Here is an 18,071-nt window from a genome sequence, read left to right on the forward strand (position 1 = left end):
CAAGGGAAGCTGATTACACTGTGTAACACAGTTTTTGTTCCTGGGTAGTAAGTGTTATTTCCTAATTGCTTATGCCTCAAAAGTATAGAAAATGGCTATTATTCCCCGCAAACTTTGCTTTTGTGACCAGGACAGTGATATTTCAAAATATCAATATTTCCAATGGGAAAACTGGCAAATGTGTGTCTTTTCGTTCACATAAAGTCAGAAAAAAACAACATGAATCCAAATTAACATGTATTTATACTAAAGTAATACAAAGATGACTACAGCTTTAGAAGCGATGCTTTTGAGATTTACGATTTCATTTTTAAATGAGTAAAATAAAGGGCACAGTGTGGGGCTGTTCAAGGGGCTTTTTGTTCCTGGATAGTAAGTGTTATTTCCTAATTGCTTATGCCTCAAGGACAGTGATATAAAATATCAATATTTCCAATGGGAAAACTGGCAAATGTGTGTCTTTTCGTTCACATAAAGTCAGAAAAAAACAACATGAAACCAAATTAACATGTATTTATACTAAAGTAATACAAAGATGACTACAAAAAATTTAGAAGCGAGTAGTTTTTTGAGATTTACGATTATACACACAGACACACATTTGCCCATTGTTACACAATGTTATGGGTGTGACACACAAGAACCTGCACAATCTCTATTACACAAGCATGGCATTGGGTAACATTAGGGGACTCTAATTAGATCCTTCTCTGCTTTACATTACAATGGGTGATTACTTTACAGCTGGAGGTCCATTGAACTTTGGAAAGCAGTACAGCTTGCATTATTTTATCTCCAGGATCAATGTTAATCAGAAATGAATCCCTTTCTTTGCAAAAATGTAATGAATATTGCCTGTTCTAAAAGCAGGGTTAGAAATGCATTTGATGGCATTGCAGTGATTCGAGAGCATGCTATGCAGAGGCAGTTGGAAGCTAGTAGTGGCTAACCGTCTGCACTGTTGTATTCCAGTGTTATCTACACCAGAGAGGGATAGGAGCGCAGCACATTCAGCAATACAACAGCATGGGTTGATCTGCCCAAAACAAAACCCTTTTTACCCAAGGGATTTAGTGCGGTTTTGGACTCATCAGTGCAAAGTGCATGCCTGTTACTACAGGCACATGGCTGTGCTGCTGGCATGTACTCCAGGAGGGGGGTGCTTTTATCTTCTAGTGTCAGGCTCATCACAAACTCCAATTCTGGTACTTGAGGACACCCAGATCTGCTTTTCTATAATCAAAATTATAGCCGTGAATACAGCCAAGCTTCGGCTGTGTAAAACAAAGTTGTATTACAATTTCTTTCGAAGAGCGGAGTTTTGAATTGCCAGATAAGCACTCTGGATCTTCCTAGCAGTAAGGGCTCTGAATGAAAGCAGAAGAGACAGCGATGGGAAAAGAGCCCTCCTTAACACCTCTCTACTGAAAGCTCAATAAATACCGTGACACATCAGAGAGATAACCCAGCCCAGCTGCAACAAGGTGAGGTAATGATCATCAAGGGCACGGGGTCAAAGTTAATCTGCATTATCTCAATGCAAACACCTGAAAGAGGGTTTCCCAGCATGTGCTTGCATTTCTCGGCAAGTTACATCTACCACTGGCCTTCAACGAACACCACTGCTCTGACAACCAGCAATGCTCCATGCAGACCTTTCTCCTGGTTAGAAGGGCTGAATTGCACATGACTGGATCGGGTTACCACAGGCGTCCCGGGAAAACGGGGATTGTCCGCTTTTCAGCCTTGCTTTTCTGTCCCAGTCACAAACAGTACAATTGTTATAAATCACATTTTTTTTAGAAGTACAAAACTGTAGCAGTGTGCTCAGCTAGTTGAGAGCACAGTCATTACACAAAAATACATTAAAGATTACTCATTTAATAATCCTGATGATGTGTTTCATAATCAATAGCCTCTGGACCATGGCTAGTTTCTTTAAAATACAATTCATATTATATAATATAATTCAATATAACTGCTTCAGAGTTGCTACAGCTTCAATGAATCGAAGAAGTGTCCTGGTTTTGCACCCTGGAGTTCTGGTAGCCCTGTGATGGTAGTTTATACTGAACCAGAAAACCTCACCACACTGGCAATGAATCTCACTGAACCGCCTTTTTGTAAACGCATTCCCTTTGCGGCACTCGCTGACAGTCATCGCAGTGTGTCTCACTACACTTGTGTGACTCAGTGCTGAAGAGAACGGCTGTGGAGCAGGAAACCGTCTCTCTGTCAATAATCGAAGAGGATCATACACTGCTGGAGCCGGGGGTGCGAGAACGACTACGCCACCGAGATCCGCTCCAATGCATAGTGCCATGTGTTGGGCACAGCTGCAGCCAAACCTTCTCGGGGTTAACCAGTAGTCTTTCGACAATGCAAACCAACCCTTAACAGAACTAGCTCTTAATAGAACTGAGAGCCCTGCTTTGCACTGGCATGAGATATTATTGCAGCCTAATGACTTTTTAAACATTTCAAATGGCCTCAGTAGAGCTCTCAAGCATGCCTTCTCTTCAGTTGTGTAACATATTAACCTTGCTACCCCGCAACACTCAAAATTGATATATGTAAAACGAATGTGGCATTAGTACTTACATCTGCTGCGAGCAAAGGGGAGTGTTGCAGGGGGGAACGAGTTAATGGTTACACCCTGGTGTACCAGTATTTCCATTATGAAAATCTCAATGTCATGTATATAGGCGTGCACGTTACATTATTTTTCATTTGCACGGCTTTGAGGGGACTGGGGGAGATTATAACCTCGCTGCCGTGTCTCCTCCGCTCCTGCAGGCGGAGCCGGATCACAGTTGGAAATGCACGGCTGCAGTCTCCGCTCTTGCTCGCTGCAAAGGGCCGGTCCGTGCATTGGCGCGCTCCGGTGCGGCATCCCCCGTCCAGCTCTGCAGAGGCGCTCAGGCTGAAGATGGCGGGCGTAAGCGGCACTGGTCCCGGCTCCGGTTCTGTTGCTGGCCCGGTCCAGCAGGGGCTCAAGGAGGCGCTGATGGAGACGCTGACAGCGATCCTGTCTCCGGTCCAAGAAGTGCGGGCTGCAGCCGAAGAGCAGGTGAAAGTCCTGGAGGTGACGGAGGGTGAGTGTAGACGCGCACTGCATGTGAATCGCAGTGCTGGTGCACAGCGCAGGCCCCCTTTGCGTTTTCACAACGATTTGTAAACGAGATGTCAAGTTAGCCCCGTCTCACCTGAGACGTGTGTTTTGCCCGTAAATTACTAGACATGCCGTTGTTTTTCCGTGCCGTTTGGGGATCGCTGAAAATCGCCACGCCACAAAGAGAGTTGTTTTGGGGATTGAATTGCAACCCGTGCCTTTGCTTTTGCATGCATAGACAGGCAGGCACAGAAGACAGCAGGAATCTGCAGTGGCATCTCTCGGGTAGGCAGGGCGCTGATGCTCCGGCTGTCTGACACATGGCCTAAACGCGATTCTAACTGGAAAAAACAAATAGTCATGAACCGTTTTAAAAGTTATTATTTTTCTTCTAAATTCCCTCCCCTTTACCTTTCTGTAAACTTCAGCCCTGTAATCTGTAACAAACTGACAGGCTCGTTTCCTAATTTTGTAATTTCAGGAACTAGATCCCTAATCAAATACTTGTTTACCCCCTCAATAAATAAACCGGTTTATTATTAAATTGTGAGTGGCTTTTTAATGACAGAGTCTGTGATCGACCGGTCTAAGAAGACAGACTAATTTGCTTTAAAAAAAATTATATATATATATTTTTAATGACTGCTCACCAGTAGAGAATCGTATATAAATCACGCAACAGGATTTTAAACGTGGAATTTTAAAGAATCGCCAATTGCAGCTGCGTTTGTAAAATGTGCAAAGTGCTGTGTGAATTTGCAGTTGGAAATCCTAGCGTCCTAGCGAGAGATGATTTTCCTCGTACAAAACGAGGTCTGGAAAGACTTGGGCAAGTGTACTAGTTTACTACACAGGCAGTGCGCTCCATGGTAATGGGGGCTGTGAATGTTAGCGTTGCCCCAGTGTCTGTTGTGTAGGTCCCGCCTGCCCAAGGTAAACGGATTTAATGTGAGAGTGGATGAGGCTCAGTTCTTTGTTCAGCACAGTATAGGTGCATGTGCAGGGGTTTGTTTGCTGGCTCTGTTGTTCCAAGGGCTTAAGGCTCTATTATTATATTGCATGATGATTAAGGGCTTTCTGGTCCTGTGATGCAGAGTGAGAGAGTCATTCAAACGGGTGTGTGTGTGTGAGCGAGCGAGTTTGCGTCCTTGCATTTCAAACTCCCTCAGTGCTTGTCCGCCTAGCATCTGCTTCTCTTTCAAGCAGGGGTCTGATCTGCACAGCAATACATGTGCATACATCACTGAACCCAGCACTGCACAGTACTGCGCAGTCACTGAACCCAGCACTCCCATTGTCTCCTGTGCAGTACTGTCACACACACAGCCCCGAGCTGCACAGTGTGTGTGTGTGCGCACGCTGGTTTCCAGTGTGTGCTGCTCGCTACTCCAGGGGTCTCACTGCTTTGCTTTCCCCCCTCAGAGTTTGGAGTGCATCTGGCGGAGCTGACGGTCGACCCCCAGGGAGCCCTCGCTATTAGACAGGTGAGTCCCCAGCACCCTCAAACACCTGAACTGTTAGTGAGACCCAGTCGGGTTTCCTAAAACCTGGGGTGAGCGTGGCACGCCGCTGGTAGTGTCCCGGGATTGCTGTTAAAACACACTGCAAAGTGTACCAGCAGTTTTGCCCTGAAACCCCTTTTTAGAATATCGTTCTGCATGCCCTGCTCGGTGTTTCCTAATCCTGTTTGCCACTGTTTCTGCAGTCGGGGCTGCTTGTCATGGTTAGTAAAGCCACCGGTGTATTTAGCCTTTGGGACAGTGTCATGAGTAGGGTTGCAGTGATGGGAGATTATTCGCATCGTGGTACTAGGTGTTAAAATGAGCCGCTCACAGTGGCAACACATTACTTTCATTGAAATAAAAGTGGTGGAACAATCACAACAGTCGTGTCTCTGAAATTCAAATTCTTTTGAAGGACTTTGAATTGATCTCGACCCTGGTTGACAGTCGCAGAAAAGCAGCCTGCAGCCCTCTCGCTGGGTAGCGGCCTGCAGCCCTCTCGCTGGGTAGCGGCGTGCAGCCCTTCGGAGGTTCATGTGTGCTTCTGTTTCCACAGCTGGCGTCTGTGATACTGAAGCAGTATGTGGAGACTCACTGGTGCGCTCAATCTGAGAAATTCAGACCGCCGGAGACCACGGACAGGGTAAGGACTGGAGTGAGAGATGAAACGGGCTCTGCTTTCAAATCCGTGTTCAGTTTCATACCATCGTGCAGGAAACGTGTCTCTGTGCTGCACGAATACATCCAGAACTGAGCCTGATCAATGCTTGCATGTGTTTATAAGATTCGGTCTTTCACCTCCAGTGTTTTCTTGTTTTGTGTCTGTTTCTCCGGCTTGCAGGCTAAAGGAGCAATCCGGGAGTTGCTTCCGAGCGGCCTGCGCGAGTCGATCAGCAAGGTGCGCTCCAGCGTGGCGTATGCCATCTCGGCCATCGCCCACTGGGACTGGCCCGAGGCCTGGCCGCGGCTCTTCAACCTGCTCATGGAGATGCTGGTCAGCGGGGATGTGAATGCAGTGCACGGAGCCATGAGAGTGCTCACAGGTACACACCCTCCCCCCGCGAGTGACATCATCGCTGCCCCCCCTCCCTCAGAGGAGCGCTCACCCAGCCTCTCTGAGCTGCTGCACCGCTGTGTGTGTGTTCTAGTGCAGTGTGTTTGTTCTGTTATTGTGCCAGTGGAAGTGTGCCACAGTGCCCTCTTGTGGTGTTTTGCAGAGTTTACCCGCGAGGTGACAGACACTCAGATGCCCCTGGTTGCGCCAGTCATTCTGCCTGAGATGTACAAGATCTTCACCATGGCAGAGGTAGGAGCCCCAGGGAGGACGGAGCGGTTTGGCACAGCGTGCTGGGAATATTAATATCACCATGATGGGCATGAGGCAGATGTGCCCAGACTAAAAATATGAGGATCTTGACCTTATTTTAAAAAGAGATTCAGAACTCTGTTGGAAACGGAAACCAAAAATGAAAACATATATATATATATTTTTAAATCTAAGGTTGTAAATGTTTACGCGTCAATGGTAAACCCGTGAACAGCACAGTATTTTACTCTGCGTTTAAGCAGTTATTTCATATGCAGATTTTTTTGTGTGCTGGCTGGCCCTGGCGCTGGTTTGATGTAGTTGCAGTGCACAGTCTGATCTGACCTGGTGTGTGTGCGTGTGTTTGAATCAGTAAGGGGTCAGTCTTGTTCCTCAGGTCTACAGCATTCGCACGCGGTCCAGGGCCGTCGAGATCTTCACAACGTGTGCCAACCTGATCTGTGCCATTGACGAAGTGGAGAAGGTAATACTGTGGGCAGTGCCCCGTTCATGCTTTAATTAATGTGATGCGCTCACCCAGGCTCAGTCACATTCGCTGTCATGCGTAATTAATTGCAATTACAGCATCACTGCAACTGTAGTTGAACCGCGGCACAGATAATACCAAAGGGTTTGCATCTGCTAGAATTATAGGATTGAGCATAATTAAAAAAAAAACCATAATTTAGATATTTTATTTAACATCATGTAATCAAAGATACTACAAAATTATATTGCAAAAAAAAGTCTACCGGAAGCCATAATGGTAGTCCAGTATTTCATGTTAGATTTCGAAATGTCACATTTAAAATTTTTCATTATGCATGTATGGGGGGGGAAACCGCAAAGCGGTACGCAGTTCAGTATGTTAACAGAACGTTATTCAGCAGGTTTCGTTCGACTTTCCGAAGCAGCATTAGTTAATTCTGCAGGGTGATGCCGGAGTTTTGGCCAGAGCCTCACATCCCGTTGCGTTTCAGTTCACGACGCTGCTCCTGTGTCAGGTAGATTACCTGTGTGAACCCTGCTAGCTGTGGGATCAGCAGCCTGTGCTGGGCTCTCACTTGCATTGCCTCGCTCCTCAGGGGGCTGCCAGGGCACTCATCTTCCCCGTGGTCCAGCAGTTCACAGAAGCCTTCGTCCAGGCGCTGCAGATGCCAGATGGGAGCTCCTCAGACAGCGGCTTGAAGATGGAAGTCCTGAAGGTAATCCCGTCCGATCTCCTGTCCCAGCGCAGCGCTCCCAGGTAGAATAGGGCAGGTTCGTAAGGGAGATTCAGGGTGTAGCACTGGGAGAGCCAGCACAGTGATCCTCATATACACACGCTTGTTCTGTGTATTATAATTAGGGGGCGTTTAAAGGTGAATCTCTTTACGTTTCTGTTAATCTGATCGTTTTGTCTTTTGGGGTGGACTGTTGCTACCCTTCAGTGCGGTGCGGCATTTCTGAGATCTGTAACCAGTGGATCGATCGCGTGCTCTGATTGGTCCAGGTTTCAAGCCCTAACCCTGGCTCTCCTCCTCCCCTCCCAATGCAGGCGGTGACAGCGCTGGTGAAGAATTTCCCCAAGCACATGGTGTCCTCCATGCAGCAGATCCTTCCTATCGTGTGGAACACGCTCACTGAGAGCGCCGCTTTATATCCTTGCACTAGAGTATCAGAGACAGCAGCCCGCTCTTACAGCTGCATTCAACTGACCCCAGACTTCTTACACGGGCAAAACTGAAAGGGCAGGGAGCTTCAGATAACGTTTCCCCTTGTATGCAGTTTGTTTTAGCAGTCGTTTGTGTAGATGGTGCTTCGTCAAGGAGTCCCAGGGATGCTCTTCAGTTGAGTTTTTTTAGGAGATGGCAGTAAGCTGGAGTTTGTGCCAAGTCCAGACTAACACGCTCCCTTCGGCAAGCATCGTAGATTTCTAGTGGCTGAGGTGTGGAAACTGGAAGGGAGCAGGGGGTAGCGGTTTGGGGAGACGGGGGCAGTCCCGTTGTGCTCCTTGACACCCTGGCTGTACCTATGTGCGGACCGAGGTGAATTACACTGAAGAGGTGGACGACCCCATAGACTCTGACGGTTAGTCAACGCACAGAGATTGTTATGTGCTAGGGCTGGATTCGGACACCAGTGGACACTGTCATTATTTATATATATATATAACAAGTGCTTGTACAATTAATAGTACTTTGTGATCATAATAAAGGTGTACTAACAGGAGAGGTGTGCAATGTATAGCACTATCTGCAGAGACACTTGGAGCATGCAAACTTGTTCAGCTGTGTAGACTGTAAAGGAAATGAAGAATCCATGTTCCAGTATGCGATTCTATTTAAATATATATAAGCACTAACCCTGGAGGGTTGCTGGAGTAAGGATGAAATCTGCAGGTACTGCTGTTGCTGCAGTAACCCTTGCTGTTTGCAGTCTGGTATTGCTCTGCCCTGTTTCATGCCGGGAGGGATCTCTTTGTTGATCCCTCGCTGTGCTTGCTCTGCAGGTGAAGTCCTGGGCTTTGAGAACCTGGTGTTCAGCATCTTTGAGTTTGTGCACACCTTACTGGAGAACAAGAAGTTCAAGAGCACGGTGAAGAAGGCTCTCCCAGACCTCATCTACTACGTCATCCTGTACATGCAGATCACAGAGGACCAGGTGAGGAGGAGCAGGGGCCACAGCTGAACTGGGGGGGGGGGCACTCCGTCAGAGCGGACCAGGGTTAGGAGAGGGGAACGCTGCCTTCCCTTTACTGTGGAACCACCGCGGGGTGTGTTAGCAGACATGAACCTGTCTGTTCGGCATTCTCTTTCCTCCCCATTCACAGATGTATATGGAACACTGTGTGGTTTCTGTCAATCTGTAAAACATTACAGTAGCAAATGATCATCTGTCGCTGATAATTGTTAATTTCTTCATCAATGATTCGATGCGACAGCAGCTGAAACAGAGAGGGGGTATATTCAAGGTTCTGGTTTGGGTTTGTTCCCCTGCTGGAGAAACGAGGCAGGAAGCAGTTAAGGAGTCTCGGGTCTCTGTGGGAGCTTTGATCTCAGACACTGATTCCCACGCTTGCCTGCTTGTCACAGATTAAAGTCTGGACTGCCAATCCACAGCAGTTTGTCGAAGACGAGGATGACGACACCTTTTCCTATTCTGTTCGGATCTCCGCTCAGGATCTGCTTCTGGTAAGAGTTTCCTATTCTGTTCAGATCTCCGCTCAGGATCTGCTGCTGGTAAGAGGAGGGCAGTCTCTTGTGTTTGTGTTCAGACCGGTTCCTAGTGCTGCCCAGCGCCTGACCCAGATTTCAGTGTGAATAACGACTGCATGCCCATCTCTCCCTGCGCCAGGCCGTCTCCACGGAGTTCCAGAACGAGAGCGCTGTGGCGTTGGCAGCAGCTGCCACCCGCCACCTGCAGGAAGCCGAGCAGGCCAAGAACTCGGGCAGCGAGCACTGGTGAGCGAGCGAGCAAGAGGCAGAGCCACATGACTCCTGTGCACTCTGACCTCTCCTCAGTGCTGTATTTTCAGGTTTTACAAAAGCTGTAGCTCCAGTTTTTTTTTTTTTTTTTTCTTTTCCCCACCCCACAACACACACACACACACACGACGTCTGCTACTGCATGGTAATTAATGATCTATATATAGATGTATTTTTTTTTTAATTAAAATATGTATCCAGGATACTCTGCTGAGATTGTTTGCAGTGTTGCCCTGTCCATTGCATTAGCATTAGTATATTCCTCTATTACGATACCTCGTGTGAAGAGAGCATGACTCATCGATACACAATCATTACACCCCTAGAATTACTGGAGTTCCTGCTGTTAGGGACCTATACTGGTCTTCAACCATACTTCACTTGTACTGGGATTTTTCACCCAAATGAAGGAGCGTTTCAGCCTGCTAAGAGCGTCGGCTTCAGGGGCCGGTTTCACAACGCACCGCTAGCATCTTTACCGGTTTCAAAAGACAATATTGTTAAGACAGAACGAGAAAGCTTGGCGGAAATCCGCTCTGCATGATTTAAAGGGTGAACGTGTTGTTTTCTTTATGGAAGTGAATTGCAATTAGCAGACTGCCGGCCAGACTTGGTGTTGTCCTTGTTAAAGAGTGCAGACTCCAGTGCTGACCTGGGTGTTGGTTCTGTTGCTGCAGGTGGAAGGTACATGAAGCCTGCATGCTGGCCCTGGGCTCAGTGAAGAGCATCATCACTGATAATGTGAAGAAAGGACGCATCCAGTTTGACATGCACGGCTTCCTGACCAGCGTCGTCCTGGCTGATCTCAACATCTCTGGTCAGTCCCAGTGCTCCTCCCCTCTATTCCATCAAGCATGGATACTCTGCCTCTTCCTGTGAGCCTCTGAAACATGCTTTATACAGAGGAAGCTCTTGTTTGTATTCCAGTCAGTAACGAGGTTGCTCTCTCCTCGGCAGTGTCTCCCTTCCTTCTGGGCCGGGCTCTGTGGGCGGCCAGTCGCTTCACTGCAGCCATGTCTCCGGAGCTGATCCAGCAGTTTCTCCAGGCCACGGTCAGCGGGATGCACGAGAGCCAGTCTCCCTCCGTCAGGATCTCCGCTGTGAGAGCGATCTGGGGGTGAGGGAGCAGTGAGCAAGCTCACTGACACGCACGGGGGCTATATGCATGTTCTGTTTTGAGACTAAGAGATTTCTAGAGGGTTCAGTTTGTTTGTGATGCTTGTGTGAGATTGTGTGACAGTGTTAGTGCAGCCTCAGTGGTGACTCTCTCGCCTGGCTGCCTGCCGGGCTGCCTCCCCTCAGCTACTGTGACCAACTCAAGATCTCAGAGTGCACTCAAGTCCTGCAGCCCTTCCTGCCCAGTATCCTGGACGGGCTGATCCAGCTGGCCGCCCAGTTCAGCTCGGAGGTGCTCACTCTGGTCATGGAGACCCTGTGCATCGTGTGCACCGTGGACCCTGCCTTCACCTCCAGTGCAGAGAACAAGATCTGCCCCCTCACCATTGCCATCTTCCTGAAGTACAGTAACGGTGAGTGGGTCTGTCTCTGTCTCTCTCTTTCTTTGTGGTTTCTGCCCTGGTTTGTTCGTGGTTCTGCACTGTTTCTCTCTCTTTGTGGTTTGTGGTTTCTGCCCTGGTTTGTTCATGGTTCTGCACTGTTTCTCTCTTTCTTTGTGGTTTGTGGTTTCTGCCCTGGTTTGTTCATGGTTCTGCACTGTTTCTCTCTCTCTCTCTTTCTTTGTGGTTTGTGGTTTCTGCCCTGGTTTGTTCATGGTTCTGCACTGTTTCTCTCTCTCTCTCTTTCTTTGTGGTTTGTGGTTTCTGCCCTGGTTTGTTCATGGTTCTGCACTGTTTCTCTCCGATAGACCCCGTGGTGGCCTCGCTGGCCCAGGATATCTTCAAGGAGTTGGCTCAGATTGAAGCCTGCCAGGGGCCCATGCAGATGAGACTCATCCCAACGCTGGTCAGCATCATGCAGGCTCCATCAGACAAGATCCCATCGGGACTGTGCTCTGTGAGTATGGGGGGGGGCGAGCGAGCGAGCTCCGCTGGGCAGGGGGCTACATCGCTAGCGAATCCCCTTCTGGCATCGTCTGTAGTTCAGTAAGCTCCCCCTGGTGTTTGTAGGTTTTCAGTGGGTGCTGTTATAAAAATAGAGTGTAGAGTGGGAGATTTAAATTCAGATCTTTATTACTGTTGCCTTTTCAACAACCTTTTTAGTTTTATTTACTTTCAGCTGTAAAGTCTCACTGACTCCTTCAACACGGCAGACCTGCTCTAGCAGTATAGGGATGAAAAACCAGACCAGCGAACTGTGTTACTAACTAGCTATGTATCTTTACTGTTACTGCTAGCCGCAGCTAACTAGCACGAGTATAGATCTCTGTCAGCAACAGCAACTGCTTGTTTATTTTTTAGCAGAAGACGCTGAAACATTTGAATTCTCCTAGGGGGGTCCTGCAGTAACGTTCTGACACGGTGTGTTGTTTGCAGACGGCGATCGATATCCTGACCACAGTGGTGCGGAACACCAAGCCCCCGCTGTCGGAGCTGCTGGTCTGCCAGGCTTTCCCAGTGGTGGCACAGTGCACCCTGCGCACTGACGACCACGCCACCATACAGGTAGCGCACCCGGGCACCCGAGCCGTGATCACACACACCCGCACCCTCCCTGCGGTAAAGTCTAATGCACGGCTTCCAACACTCACTTTGGCTCAAGGTCCTCCCCCATGACGTGACCCTGCCTGCTTGATTGTGCTAGCGTTAGGGAGAGAGGCTGTGAGTTTGTACTGGTGGAAGAGTTCTGCATATGCTTGGTAAGAAGGGCTGGGATTGCTTTGCTGACTGTGTGCGGCGTTTGATTGGGAATCGTTTCTTTCTCAGAACGGAGGAGAGTGTCTGCGGGCCTATGTCTCTGTGGCTCTGGAGCAGGTGGGCCTGTGGCACGACGAGCAGGGCCACAGCGGGCTCTGGTACGTGATGCAGGTGGTGAGCCAGCTGCTGGACCCACGCACCTCCGAGTTCACGGCCACCTTCGTGGGCAGGCTGGTCTCCACGCTCATCGCCAGGGCAGGCACGCAGCTCGGAGACAACCTGGACCAGATCCTCCGAGCCGTCCTCAGCAAGATGCAGCAGGCAGAGACGCTCAGCGTCATGCAGGTGAGCCCCCTGCTGTTCACACGTAGCTACTGCCTTCGCTGACACTCGGAGCGTGATGTACAGGGATTTTCTGAACTGTGCCACTTTGTTTTTTATTGAGTGGCTTCGTGAGTCTGTAGGGAGGAGACTGCTTGCAGAGCCCACCCGGGGCTACTGTGCCATCTCTCTTACTTTACTTTTGGTACTATTGAAACGAACGTGTGAAGAGTGGGGAGTGGGGAAGACGTTTAGTTTTTGTACAGTAGTTCAAAGAGAAATTACAGTTCAGATGCAAGGCTGAAGCTAATGCGTACCCCCCATGAGTTAGCATTAAAGCCCGTACTGTAGTTACTGACAGTGCTCGTGACTTCATGGTTACTTTACTCCCCCCAAAATAAGTTTTGCTCACAGAGTTTCTAAACTGGAAAGCAAATTACTCTGTGACCCAAAACCTTATCTGGAGCGCTGCTCACTGCAGATTTAAAACAGAGGAAGTGATGGAGAGGAAATTTGAGACCAAGCTTGACGTTCCTGAAGCTGATGTTTGGTTTGGGGCTGCAGTGCGCTGATGTCTCTCCCTCTCTCTCTCGCTCCCTCTCTCCTCCTCTCGCGCTCCCTCTCCCCTGTCTCCCTCTCCAGTCCCTGATCATGGTGTTTGCTCACCTGGTGCACTCTCAGGTGGAGCCCCTGCTGGAGTTCCTGTGCAGTCTGCCCGGCCCCACAGGAAAGCCAGCCCTGGAGTTCGTCATGTCGGAGTGGATGAACAGACAGCACCTCTTCTATGGGCAGTACGAGGGCAAAGTCAGGTAGAGTAGAGCTGTGCTGTGTTCGTGTTTTGAGCAGCGCGGGGAGTGTCTGACCCGGTTTCTCCTCTCCTCTCCTCCTCCCTCAGCACTGTGGCCCTCTGCAAGCTGCTGCAGCACGGCATCAACACAAACGACAAGCGGCTGCAGGAGATCCTGGTGAAGGGAGACGAGATCTTCAACCCCGACGAAGGGATCCGCACCAGGTCCAAAGCGGCCAAGAGTAAGATTGTTTGGAAACGCTTTTCAGCACGGGCTCCTTGTAATGGGTGGAGGCACGTCGTAGCTGTTCGATTCTGTTTCTGCTCATTCCTGTTTCTAGATTTTGAATTCACATTGGTTTCTACAAGCAGCCCCTGAGCTGTAGCTGCCAGAGTCTGTACCCATGGATGATATGCAACACATGCCAGATCAGTGTCTGTTTTGGTTTAAGAGCCAGCACCACCTAGTGGATCGAGTGTCCCTTTGTATCGCTGTCAGTATGCAGTACCTGTACACAAGTGTTGGCCAGAGACTTCGCTGATCCAGAACGTGTTGCATAATACATAGGAATTGGTTACTGCATTGAATATTACTGTTGATTTTTTTTTATTTATGTAGTGCAGATGTTCTCAGAAGTCCCAGTTAATGGGAGTTCCAGCACAGTTTAAGATCATTCTGGCTCTCGTGATCGTGTTTGTTTTGGTTGATGATCCCGTTCTCGTCTGTGCTGCCTTGTAGAAGGGTATGGTCTTCTCTCCAGTTGCTTACTGGCTTTCTCCCGTCTTGCGCTGCCAGATCCCGGGCGCTGGACCAGCATTCCCTTGCTGGTGAAGATCTTCAAGCTGATTATCAACGAGCTCTCCTCTGTGGTGGAGGCCAGCTCATCCAGGACAGCAGCAGGAGACTGGAGCCAAGGTGGGCAAGCCTGACCTGACACCGGATCCACAGCACAGGGGTGGAAAGAGACTCCTATTGCATTGCAGTTTCATGCAGTCCAGGTTTAGCCTCAGAGTATAGGTATCAAACTCCAGTGTGTTTTATTAAACCAGGAGTGGATCAAACTGCAATGCAATGGGAGTTTCCATCTGTAGCATCTGTTTCCAGGCAGGTCTTGCATGCATGTTGTAGTCTTTTCATAGGAGACTGTGTGGTAAGTGACTCTGCAGCTGATGCATAGTTCACACACCCTAGTCTCGTATCTTGTAAAGCGCTTTGTGATGGTGGTCCACTATGAAAGGCGCTATATAACAATAAAGATTATTATTATTATTATTTTATTATTATTATTATTTACAAACACAATGATGTTTTGCCTGGGTAGTTGCTTGCATTCCTTCACAGATGGTGTAGATTTCTTGGGGTGTAACTGTACCCTGATGTTCCACTATGCAGGGTGCAATGCAATGTATTGTAAGATCTGTGTGATTCGTCATAATATCATTTAATGATGGACTGTTTTGTTAAAAAGACAAGAATTAAATGAAACAAGTGTCCTTCACCAACAATAAAACACACTTTCTTCTTCATTCAGTAACCGCTGTGATCTGCACTGATGTAGCGGTATTGCGATATATCACAGGAGTATGGCGTCTCTGATGCACAGGGAATCCTTGCACCCCTGCCAGTCCCGTTTCGGGGTGCAGGTCTTGGTAGACACGGGGGGAGTCGTAAGCACGTGTTGCTGAATGATCTCTTTGCTTGGCTGCAGAGTCCAGTGATATGTGGGAAGACCAGGATCACGATGAGGAGGAGGATGATGAGGAGGATGAGGATGATGGACTGACGGGGCAGCTGCTGTCAGACCTCCTCTCTTCCAATAAATACGGTAAGGAACCGGCCTCTTCGTGAGCTACCGTATTACTGTGAATATAAGCACGTGAGCTTTCCGATTTGTTGACAGAGCCCAGACGCATGATAAAACTGCGATCGCAGTGCCAAGATTAGTTTCTCACATAGCTCTGTTTGACCTTGCTGTGCTCAACTGAGCTCAAAAAAGCAATTACCAGTTAGTGATAAATGTAAGAAATTTAAAATCTTCACTGAAACATTCGTCTCTCTGTGAATGATTTTATGTTTGATTATTTAATGTATTGCTGTGCCAGATGAAGATTACTATGAAGATGATGAAGAGGAAGACCCAGACGCTCTTAAAGATCCAATTTATCAGATCGATTTGCAGGTAAATTGGTGGCCTGACACAATGTCCCTGTGCAACTAGAAAGCTGAATACAATACATGAATATCACTGCATTATATCAAGAACAATGTGTATCCAGCTGCGTGGAAGCTGTCTGTTACATGCACACTGACACACACACACGTTACTGACATCAGAATTTCAGCAAAGAACAGAATACACATGTATATCTGTAGCATTAAATGCAGAGTGAAGGTTCATCTTGAAAATAACTTTATACAAATGAACTGGAAGTAATAGGGTTTCCTCAAGCTAAAGCAGTATTGCACCACTGCAGTGTCTTTGTAGTTGTAAGTTGTAATCCTAACTTGTTTCATTTCATATTGTGTTTGAGGTAGAATTATTTGCACTTCCTGTAGACTGTACTGCATTTCAGTGTTAATCCTGCAGTGCCCTGTAACAGCTGTATAAGTCAGCTTTGATAAAGGCATCTGCCAAATAAATAAATGAATAATAATAGATGAGCCGTTGCAGATCTGTGGTGTAAAGGCGCCCTCGTTAACCGTGCTTCTCTTTCCCAGGCATACCTGACTGATTTCCTCCGGCAGTTTGCACAGCAGCCTTGCTGCAGCATGTTCTCTGGGCACCTGAACGAAGCGGAGAGGAAAATCCTCCAAACCATCGGCATCTAGAAGAGCAGCCCTTATCCCCTACGTCGTGTCTGAACGTTTCACCGTGGCGCGCTCTCCTTCTGTCAGAGACACGCCTCCTCCGTGCTCCAGCATGTCTGTCGCTGGAGAATGCCAGCTGCTTCTTTTTCCATTTTTTTTTTTCTTTAAAAGCACCCTTTTTTTTATTTTTTAGGACTGTAGGGAAGACCTCGCAAGGACTGGCGCTGTTAGAAACGAGGGAGGGAGTACGGGGGTCTGGGGATCTTTTTAGAAGCAGGGAGGGGTGGGGGTGTTTGACAGTCCGTTTCTTGTGGAGGAGAATTTAAAAAGCTGTCACTGAAAGAGGTCTGGATGAAGTCTTTTAACGCAAGGGTGCAATGCATAGGGAAGCCAGTGGGGGGGGGGGCATGGTTCCTGAGGTCCCAAGACCAAACGGACCTCTCTCTGTGTGTAATGTTTAGCCCTCATCTGTGGACCTTTTGTAAACCTCTTTTTAGATTACGAACGACCTTTATAGATCCCTGGAAAGTAAAGTAGAGGCGGCTCCCAGATTGCCTTGGTGAACAGAACACTGAGGTTGTGTGCACTCACCCAGCTTCTGTAGACCTGGTAGGGGCATCGCTGGCATTGCAGCGTTTTGTATGGCCCGTCTGCTTTTAGCATTGGGGTTTTAATCAGATTTCATAGCGGCTGCACACGACCAGAGGCTAGCCAATGAGAATCTGAACTTCTCAGAACTATAGGTAGTCTTCTATCCAGACCGCCGTCGATCCTACCCTACGCTTCCCCTCGGTTGTGAGACATCCTTCGATGGCCTACCCTGAGAACAGCTGTCCCAGATTTAGAAGTAATTCAGTCCGAGCAGGAGAGGCTGAACCCTTCCAGTACGGTCACACCTTTCCAAATTCATTCTGGGAAGCTCGTTTTCAGTCTGACGATGGGAGCACCCCGGATAGCGTCGCCACCTGCGCGCCAAATGAAGGAGCGTTTTCCAGACCGGAAACCGGGATCACAACTTTTATACTACCGTACCCCCAAAACACTGCTTGCAGGATTGAGAGCCTGTGTGATCATGGATTAGACACAAGGGCTGTATGGAATTAAAGTGACTGGCATGTAGCTGGCCTGTGATAAATGGCTGCATGTTTTAGTGTGCGCCTCTGTTTCCCACTCCTACCTTGTGGGTGAATTCCTGCTGTATAATATAAAGCACTGGCCAGCGCTCGCGCTCATACAGGAAGTTGCTGAGCACTCTGAGAATTGTAGTTTTGTGCGTTGATAAGACTACAGCATTCCTTACCCCCTACGTTGGCACTATATTATTGGGAGGTCAGTTTGGGATACAGGGCACCCTCTCCCCCCTCCCCCCTCCCCGACCCATGTAAACCAGCTGTGTCAACGAGGGCACCTGCTTAACAGGACATGAAGTCCCCATTTGTCTTCTGTGTCATTTATAGGATGCTGATTATGAAATATGAAGTGAGTGACTGAAGTGATCACGTCCATAATGCTGTGTCGCGTGACACCTGTTCGCCATTTGTTCCCCCCCTTTTTAGTAGGGAAAATAAAAGAGAAGTAATGAAAAATGTTTGTGTTCTTATTAATTGATTTTTGAAGATTTGAAATCGCTAGCTTTCAAGACCTTCGGGTTTGGAGTTGGAAGTGGAAACGAAGAAGCAGCAGGACTAGGGCAGGGGATTGCATTGCACGTGTTGCCTCACTCAGACCGCTCACTTACTAAACACCCTGGCATCTCTCAATAGATAACCGTCTCTTTTAAAAATATATTCATGAGCAAGACCTCTCGCAAGTAGAATGCTCTCCAGAAATGATCTCCTTCTCCTAGGAAAGCAGCCCAGCTGGGGATGGGCAGTTTGTGGTTGGATAACTTCACTCTGACTGCTTGCTGATTCAATATCCCTGTGCCTAGTCTTGCTGACAGTCCTTTGTTGTT

At 48.2% G+C, this 18,071-nt stretch overlaps 1 protein-coding gene across 1 annotated transcript; it reads left to right on the top strand.

The window, feature by feature from the left end:
* Window positions 1–2,849: 2,849 nt before the first annotated feature.
* LOC121299862 (importin-9) lies at window positions 2,850–17,703 on the top strand. Its single transcript, XM_041228026.1, has 24 exons — window positions 2,850–3,095; window positions 4,535–4,596; window positions 5,171–5,257; window positions 5,456–5,657; window positions 5,832–5,920; window positions 6,318–6,404; window positions 7,006–7,125; window positions 7,458–7,558; window positions 7,932–7,990; window positions 8,412–8,563; window positions 8,995–9,093; window positions 9,257–9,363; window positions 10,065–10,204; window positions 10,345–10,504; window positions 10,690–10,916; window positions 11,252–11,400; window positions 11,880–12,008; window positions 12,270–12,545; window positions 13,164–13,330; window positions 13,417–13,550; window positions 14,105–14,224; window positions 15,018–15,134; window positions 15,412–15,488; window positions 16,028–17,703. Exons 1-24 carry the CDS (start codon window positions 2,930–2,932, stop codon window positions 16,136–16,138), a joined length of 3,138 nt encoding a protein of 1,045 aa, XP_041083960.1. The 5' UTR covers window positions 2,850–2,929; the 3' UTR covers window positions 16,139–17,703.
* The last annotated feature ends 368 nt before the right edge of the window (window positions 17,704–18,071 follow it).

Source organism: Polyodon spathula, chromosome 25 (genome assembly GCF_017654505.1).
Source record: "Polyodon spathula isolate WHYD16114869_AA chromosome 25, ASM1765450v1, whole genome shotgun sequence".
Classification (NCBI taxonomy): domain Eukaryota; kingdom Metazoa; phylum Chordata; class Actinopteri; order Acipenseriformes; family Polyodontidae; genus Polyodon; species Polyodon spathula.

What these genes read in the sequence shown, in the direction of transcription:
- LOC121299862 (XM_041228026.1), top strand. Translation starts at nt 2,930, where the DNA reads ATGGCGGGCGTAAGCGGCACTGGTCCCGGCTCCGGTTCTGTTGCTGGC. An exon ending in CGCCGGAGACCACGGACAGG is followed by an intron (nt 5,258 to 5,455) that starts GTAAGGACTGGA and finishes TCCGGCTTGCAG; the next exon opens with GCTAAAGGAGCAATCCGGGA. An exon ending in TCCCATCGGGACTGTGCTCT is followed by an intron (nt 11,401 to 11,879) that starts GTGAGTATGGGG and finishes TGTTGTTTGCAG; the next exon opens with ACGGCGATCGATATCCTGAC.